Source organism: Taudactylus pleione, unplaced genomic scaffold (genome assembly GCF_031769625.1).
Source record: "Taudactylus pleione unplaced genomic scaffold, aTauple2 ptg000095l, whole genome shotgun sequence".
In the NCBI taxonomy this organism is placed as follows: Eukaryota; Metazoa; Chordata; class Amphibia; order Anura; family Myobatrachidae; genus Taudactylus; species Taudactylus pleione.
Window position 1 is genome coordinate 2,677,948 of NW_028284497.1, and position 9,321 is coordinate 2,687,268.

Below are 9,321 nucleotides of genomic sequence, written 5' to 3' on the forward strand. Positions count from 1 at the left end.
TACCTACTTGGGGGCTGATGCTGAGTGAGTACCTGTATTATACCAATTGGCATGTTGTATCATGTGAAAGATCATTCTGTGCCAGCCCAGGCAAATGGCTGCAGGCATAAGCACCATTGCATTATTCTGCCACTTAGACTTGCTTGTATATGGGGAAGAATATAGCCTGAGTACATTAAGTAATTATGTTCTATATGTGCCTGGTTAGGGACAGGTGTAAATAGTGGATGATGATGGTCCTCAGCACTGGTGAACTGCTTGTGAGTGGTTGTTTTGCTGACACTATTTGGTCATTTCTACATTACTTGGACATATATTATGTTATTCTCTATATATTTAGGCAAACATGTTTTTCTTTTCTTCGTACACATGACAGGGACTTGTTTTTGCTGTATTAGAGATGTTTAAATAGGTTATTAATGCTTAATAGTGTATTTGTTGCAAATGAAAATATAATTAAAAACATGGGTGGAAGTAGGAATTAAGCATATGTGATGTTTACCTGGCGTGAACCATACACCTATGCTATTGATTCCTACCGTCATCCAGGGGTGTATCTAAGGGTCAGAGCGCCCCTGGCAAAATAAGGGACTGGCGCCCCCCTTTCCACCTCAGCTCTCCCCCCTCACAGCCCTGTTGCCTCACACAGCTTTTGCAATTTTTAATATTAAGAAACACACATTCCACATGGAAAAAAAACATCCAGGCCCCCTACTAAGACCCAACTCCCCAGCCAACCCTAGCATGTCCCCTTCTGTGCCCCCACTCCCCAGCCAGCCCCGGCCTTTTATGTCCCCCACTCCCCAGCAGCCCCCTTCTAAGTACCCACTCCCCAGCCAGCCCCAGCAGGTCCCCTTCTGTGCCCCCACTCCCCAGCCAGCCCCAGCCTTTTATGTCCCCCACTCCCAAGCCAGTCCCCCCTTCTAAGTACCCACTCCCCAGCCAGCCCCGACAGGTCCCCTTCTGTGCCCCTAATCCCCACTTCTTACCTTGTTGCTGCAGTGCTTTCACGGGCCGCGGCTCCTCTGTCCTCTCTTCAGCACTGCGGCGTGACATCACGCGCGCCGGGTCGACTCTTCTCTTCTCTCCACAAAAAAAAATCTCACGGCGTCGGCAGGCGCGCACTTCAGGAAGCTGCATGGCCCGGCTGCACGGTCGCAATGAGGATGAGGCTGCTGCTGCCACCCCCCCCCCGGGCCATGCAGCTTCCTGAAGTGTGTGCCTGCCGGCGCCGTCAGATGAAGTTTTTTTTTACTGTGGAGAAGACCTGGCGCGCGTCAAAGGAAAAAACTCTTAAATGCGTGCCCCCCCCATCCTGAATCCGCCACTGCCGGCAAGCACATATCTACCACCTGGCCGTGGATGGCACCGCTGGGTGGCGCCCCCCCTTGGCTGGCGCCCCTGGCGACTGCCATCCTGGCCAATGTGTAGATACGCCCCTGCCGTCATCCATGTTAAGATAGTTTCCACGTTACATATGGTCACAAATGTGGCTTTTTTAATGAATGCAATAGTGCCTGCATCAGCCCCTTTTACTTTAATTTATGAACAGACCATCATGATTTCTATTGCATCCGGCCACCACAAACCCCCCCACACCATCACGGCTCCATACCCACCAATCCATCCCGACTCTCCTCCCCTCACTTTGCAGTGTGTCCAATGTCAATTAAATATATATACAGCAAACAGCACTCCGCAATCCAGGACAAACATATATAATGTATATATATAGAGAGAGATATGTACTGTATGTGAGTGTGTGTGTTACATACAGTATATTTATTTGTTCAAAACACGCAGAAGTAGGCAGACCTGTCAGCCTTCTTCTGTGACATCGCAAATTGGACAGAAGTTGGCTGGTCTGATTAAAAAAAATTGTCAGGTTGGCTGGTCTGCTGAAAACTTGGTTAGGAGTGTAGTGCACCGTTTTAGTTGGACGGTTGGTCAGTTGGGTATTTGGAGGAAAGCTGGTCTGATGTATTGCCAGCTTTACTATAAAATGTAATTTATAAATGCTACAAATAAGTTTTATGTAATGTGCAAAAAAGTAATGTTGATACTTAATACCCAACACATTATTTACAAACTTTATATTGTAGTTGTATCTACAGTATGAGAACATTTACGCAATACAATAGATAAGGTTATCGGTGCAATCTATGGATCCCTGTGTGATAAATGGCTAGAAATATGGATATCTCTTTGCAATATATAGCTGGTTAATGTTAGATACATTCAATATTTACTATTCACGGTCAATTAAATGTCTTTTATAATTCAACATTTTTGCTCACAAGTAAAAAAAAAGTGAAATCATGAGTTTAATAAATGTACAACATTGCTCTCAAAGCCTTTTTGACTTACATTACATAAGAACAGGTGTATATTTCAAATGTTTACATTTCAAATAATATATAAATACATTTAGAAATTGCTCTTCTTATTATAAAGGTTTACAGTATTAGGGACGGGTACAAACATGTTTATTAAATTCAATAAAAAATAAATTTACAAACTGAACTGAATTTGTTTATTTCATACAGTGTTAATTTATACTTGTCTTATAGGTCATGGGATATAATCAGACAGATATTAACATCAGAGAATTTATCATTATTGGTTTTGAGATATCTCGCACCTTTAAAACCTTCCTGTTCATTGTATTTCTGATGTCATATATATTTACAATGTCAGGGAATCTCCTAATTATAACATTGGTATCCATGTGCAAACAGCTTAGCAACCCAATGTATTTTTTCCTTGGGAATTTGTCTTTATGTGAAATACTTTTAACCACAAATATTGTACCTAACATGTTATATTTATTAGTGGTAGACCAAGGCCTTATTACACCTGCTGAATGCCTTCTACAGTTTTACTTCTTTGGAACTGCTGCAACTACCGAATGCCTTCTACTTGCTGTAATGTCATATGACCGCTACTTGGCCATCTGCAAACCTTTGCATTACACCTCTATCATGAATGAAAGGTTTTGCTTATGGCTTGCACTAAGTATCTGGGTGATTGGCCTAATGGCGACAGTTGGGACAATTATACTGATGAGCAAACTGCAGTTTTGTGGTGCTAATATAATTAATCATTACTTCTGTGACCGGGAACCGATCTTAACCCTTTCCTGTTCAGACACAATTGAAGTTAGACTTGTTGCGCTTGGTTTTTCATTTGTCATAACACTGTGGCCTTTTGTGGTTATCACTTGGTCTTATGTTTCTATCATCCTTACCATTCTCAGAATGACTACATCCAAGGAGAGGTATAAAACATTTTCCACTTGTAGTTCCCATCTGACAGTAGTTTGTATGTACTATGGAACATTAATTATAATGTATGTGGTGCCTTCCAATGAACAATCAGTTAATGTTAACAAACTGTTGTCTTTGTTGTATATTGTAGTCACACCATTACTTAACCCCATCATATACAGTTTGAGAAACCAGGACCTAAGGAATGCAGTAAAGCAATGTATACATAAGATCTCATTATGTGAAAATAGATGAATTTAAAAAGAAAATTATAAAAATGTATAAAACTAAACCACCATTTTTAATCATTAAAGAGTTTGTTTCCTTGTATGGTAATAAAGGATTTAGCCAAAGCATGGTTTTATGAAGGATATAATGTCTGACCAAAATAAGCCCTAATGTATACTGTTGAGCCAGCTGCGTATGACATTGTTTATGACTCTCTGGTGGGTAAGTTCAAAAATAAAAATGAAAAAAACTAAATATACTGTAAAAAAATGATTCTACAGTTATATTTTTTGCCCATGTGTAAAAACTAATATAATTATTAACTTATATATAAAATTAATTGGTATGTTTGTTTGTCTGTCTGGTTATGCATTTGGACACCCTTCCACTGATTGGGATGAAACCAATGCGAGTTGGTCCAGTTGGATCCTGGCCCGGTTTTAGTGAGCTTAGAACTTTGACCCATGGAGCCTGTTCTGAGTCTTCCGCAGGATGGATTTGGAAGAAATCTTCCCAGAGTGGTAACATTGAATCCTAGAACACATACTAGGGTGTTGAGGTCCTGGTCAGGCCTTCCATTGGTGTACACTAGGAAGAACTTTCACCCGGGGATGCTGGGCAGAGCGTTGACATCCACTGGAATGATTACATCACATAATTTGGACAAAAAAAGTCACAAAGTGGTAACATTGGATCCCAGAAGACATACTAGGGGGTTGAGGTTCCGGTCGGGCCTCCCGTTGGTGTATGCTGGGTAGAACTTTGACCTGGGGAGCCTGTTCTGGGCCTTCCACTGGATGGATTTGGATGAAACTTTACAAAGTGGTGCCAATTGGTCTCTGATGTCTAAGTGAGTGGTTGGGGTCATGGTCGGACCTCATAGAGTGCGCCGGAAATAACTTTGACCCAGGGACTGTTTTGGGATTTCCACTGGATGGATTTGGACGACATTACATAATAAAACTTGATAACTTAAAGATTTAAACCCAGGCAATGCCGGGTACTTTAGATAGTATATTACTAAGATTATACTGCCTATGATATGTACTGTATGTGATCTCTACAGACTTACTTGTATGAAGCCACATAATGCATGCAAGATACTGTACATTATATCAAATATGGAATAACACTCATGGATCCATGCAGTATAAAATGTGGATATTTTATTAAAAACAGGGAAAATATAAATGATGGATTCATTTAGATTTAGTTTAGCTTTATGCTAACATTATACCAACATTTCCATATCATGTTAATAAACCTCATACTGTATCTCAGCCTGAGGAAAGAGAATGGACATTTGAAAGACATACAGTACTGTAGCCTGATCCTAAAAACGTAACCTGAACTCTAATATTGGTGGGAACAGCATGCTAACTTTCCACTCTTCTTTTACATCCATCTATATGTGATAAGTGCAGTTTTAATTGTTCATACTTTTTCTAATAATCCATTTGATATATCATTGGTTTCCTTGTCATTTTCAACACAATATAAATCTATATTACAAGAAATAAATGGTAGGTGTGAATTTGTTAATTCCACAATAAAGATCAATTTTATGCAATAACCATTTTTATTTGTAATTTCTAAAAAAAAAATTTCCAGCAACAACAATATAAGAACATCTTTCTTAAATAGAAAATATGGAAAATTATATATTTTTAAGGTCTAAAGGGCCAATTTATTAAAATAATAAAATTGTCCCCAACACATATATTTTTATTAGGGATATGCGCCGACCCCCGTGTTTTGGATCTGTATCTCCTTCAAGGTTTTGGATCTGGATTTGGTTTTACAAAACCACTTTTGCGTGTATTGGTTTTGGATCTGTATTTTTTCTAAAAATCATAAAAACAGCTGAAATCACATCATTTAGGCCTGTTTTTGTTCCTACAGTATTATTAACCTCAATAACATTTATTTCCAGTCATTTCCAGTAAATTTTGACCACCTCACCACTCACAATATTGATTTCACCCAGTTTAGGCCAAAAGGTTGCGTCTAGCTAGGTCGCTGACTAAGCTAAGCAACAGCATTGGGTGGCACTAACATGTGGCAATTCAGCTTCCAACATGGCACAGAGTTGCACTGCAGTGGTAGACAGGATAGCAGTTTACTAAACTATAAAATTTAAAATTTCAGGCAGCAATGCCCCAAACAGCACATACAGTAATGCAAAGAAAAATAGTGCAAGATGGAATTGTCTTTGGGCCCTTCCACCCACCCTTATGTTGTATATATTAAACAGGACATGCACAGTTCAACAAACCAATTTTTTTAGCGACAGGGACTGTTAATTGTGGCTGAAGTGATTGACTTGTTTGGGCTCCCACAAAACAAGCTACCGATGGGCAGCTGACATTTCTGGCAATGATCTCTCCGTGCACATACTGGCTTTACAGAGGCAAGATGTTGTCACCTTCATCATCCGATTCCTCTCCCTCATCAGTGTGTACATCATCTTCAAACGATATTAATTAATCCCCGCTGGAATCCACCATTACAGCCTTAGGTGCCTCTGTAATTTTTGGATGCATTTGGTGGTAAAAGGTCTTCCTCGTGGAATTTGTAGTTCATTTTGATGAACATCATCTTTTCCACATTTTGAGGAAATAGCCTCCTATGCCAATCGCTAACAAGGTTTCCAGATGTGCTGAAAACTCTTTCTGAGTACACACTGGAGGGTGGGCAGCTCAAGTAAAGCAAATCCAGTTTGCGCAAGGGCCTCCAAATTGCCTTTTTCTACTGCCATAAGTCAAATGGACTGTTTGACATGCCTGTTTGAATGCTATCATTAAAATAGTCCTCAATCATTCTTGAATGGTGACCATATCAGATAGTCACAGTAGAGGTCTCCTTAATTTTAGGCAATTATTTTTGACCCAAACAGATGTCAAAACCTTGTTGACTCATCTGTATAACCAGTGGGTCTCTTTTTGGGAAAGTTAAATTTTTTCCTGGCAGCCGCACTTACTGGAGAAACTGAAGGAGGAGCCATCACTACATCACGTGCCGCTTAAGCTGGCAATTTGGTTAGCTCTTTGCATCTCTTCAGATCTGTGTCCATTGTGAAAAAAGACATGACTTATGACTTAAACCTAGGATCCAACACGGTCGCCAAAATTTATTGATTCAATTGGAAGAGCCTGGCAACACTTGGTTCCCGGCGGAACGAATAAAGGACTTGATCTACAAATCTGACATACTTAGCAGAATCATTTTGCTTCTGCTCCTCCAATTTCTCAAGCTGCTTTCCAACAGTCTAATTAGGGGAATTACCTGACTCAAGCTGGCAGTGTCTGAACTCACTTCATAGGTGACTACTTCGAAGGATTTAAGCACTTTTCACAATGCAGAAAGTATTTTCCACTGAGCTTGAGTAATGTTCAATCCCCCTCCTCTTCCTATGTCATACTTTGTTATGTAGCTTTGGATGGCTTTTTGCTGTTCCTCCATCTGCTGAAGCAAATAAAGTTCCACCTTGTAACTACATCTTGCTTCAGCTGGTGACAGGGCAAATTCAACATTTATTGCAGGTGCTGCAATCTTCTACATGTGCCTGCTGAATGGCAAAAATTTCCAGATATTTTATGAGCCACAGAGAGCATTTCCTGCGCGGCTCTGTTATTTTTTAAAAAATTGTGCACCACCAAGTTGATTGTGTGAGCAAAACATGGGACATGTTGGAATTCACCCAGCTGTAATGCTTCACAATATTGGTGGCATTGTCAAGGGGGGTAAGCCATTTTGCTATGACTTCCCTGAGTTTTTCTAAGAGGCTGTCAGCAGTATGCCTCTTAGTGAAACCGATGATACACAGAGTAGCCTGCCTCTGGATGAGCTGCATTTTTTAGATGTTGCTGTTGGTGCCACTGAAGGCAATACACCTACCCAGTTTACTGTTTCAGTCATGTAATCTTGTTTTTGCCCTGTTCCACTCGTCCACATATCTGTACAACTGTACAAGTGGGTACAACTGCATTTTGGAGGACACTAAGTTATTTTTTAACATCCCTGTACAGGCTAGGAATTGTTTTTTGTGAAGTGGAACCTAGATGGGATTTGCTAGTGGGACACAGGACCTCAATTAACTGTCTAAAACCCACTGCACTAATGGCTGATATCGGACGCACATCTAATACCAGCATAGATGTTATGGCATCAGTGATCTGCTGTGCAAATGGGTGACTGCTGTCATACTTGCTCCCCCTTGCAAAGGATTGTTTAACAGTCAATTGTTTTTTTAAATACTACTAGAAGTCTTGGTTCAATTCTGGGATGAAGATCCACTCCCAGCAGCAGCAGCAAGCATAGCACTCAAGGGTACTTATGAGGACTCCAGGATAGGGCAGGACTGAGTTAGCCTTATCAAATTGGATGCTGGACTAGTTCCTCATGATTGAGTATTGTTGATGAAGGTGATGGTGGTGAAGATGCCAAGTGCTTGGATCTAGCAGAGAGAAGGGAGCTACCTGATTCTGGACTGCTTGTTGTTACTTTTTTAGTCAAAGTTTCTGAATTTTGCAAACACTTTTGATGGATGTGCTGTAGATGACGTAACAGGGAGGAGGTTCCTAGATGGTTAAGGTCCCTACCTCTAATTACTCTGGAATGACAATGGGTATGATAGCTTGACAATTGATGTCCGGATTTGGGTAGAAATGATTTCACACATAAGAAGTGGATTCCTGTGACTTAACTATTTAATTTTTTTTAAATATCTATAGGGAGAAGGGCTTACATCATCATAAGAGGCAGAACCACCAGTCATAAATAAAGGCAAGGCCTTAGCATTTCTTTGCCACTTCGTGTGGTGAAAGGCATATTGCCAATTTTATGTCTTTATGTAGCTAGCTTTCCCTTTGTTGTTTTTTTCCTTACCACTATAAAAGATTGGTTCTTTGATATTAGATGCCATGACTTAAGCCCTGTATGCCTTTAAGCATCTGCTTTAGTAGATGACGTAGACAGACTAGTATCATCATGACTGGTGGCTCTGCCAGCAGCTCGAGCACTAGTAAATTGTCATTCCCCATATCAATAAACACGAACGAAGTGGTGTACAGCACACATGTCAATTTGTACCAATTTTAAATATTACACTGTGGTATCAATGACCTACAGTGTCACAATATTTAATGTAAGTGGTAGCACAGTGTATTATGATACGATCACAATATTTTATATGGATATTACACTGCGGTTCCCCTTACAGTGTCACAATATTTTTTATGAATAATACACTGCACTACCACTTACAGTGTCACAATATTTTTCTGAATAATACACTGCACTACCACTTACAGTGTCACAATATTTTTTATAAATAATACACAGTGGTTCCACTTAGTGTCACAATATCTTTTATGAATAATACAATGTGCTACCACTTACAGTGTCATAATATTTTTTATGAATATTACACTGCATTTCCACTTAATGTTACAATACATGTTGAATATTACACTGCGTTTTCACTTAGTGTCACATTACCTGTATGAATATTACACTGTGCTACCACTTAGTGTCACAATATTTTATATGATTATTACACTGCGGTTCCAATTACAGTGTCACAATATTTTTTATGAATAAAACACTGTTTCCACTTCCAGTGTCACAATACATGTATGAATACTGCACTACACTACCACTTACAGTGTCACAATACTTGTATGAAAATATTACAATGCAGTATTTCTGACCAACATTGTCACAATACTTTTATGAATAATATTACACTGCGGTATTACTGACCGACAGCATCACTCACAATAGTTTATGAATTATACACTGCAGTATGATGAACCTACAGCGTTAC

General features: G+C 39.7%; 1 protein-coding gene across 1 annotated transcript; it reads left to right on the forward strand.

The window, feature by feature from the left end:
* The first annotated feature begins 2,612 nt into the window (after positions 1-2,612).
* On the forward strand, positions 2,613-3,521 carry LOC148526474 (olfactory receptor 5V1-like). Its single transcript, XM_088470134.1, has one exon. The coding sequence runs from the start codon at positions 2,673-2,675 to the stop codon at positions 3,519-3,521; it is 849 nt and encodes a 282-aa protein (XP_088326260.1). The 5' UTR covers positions 2,613-2,672.
* The last annotated feature ends 5,800 nt before the right edge of the window (positions 3,522-9,321 follow it).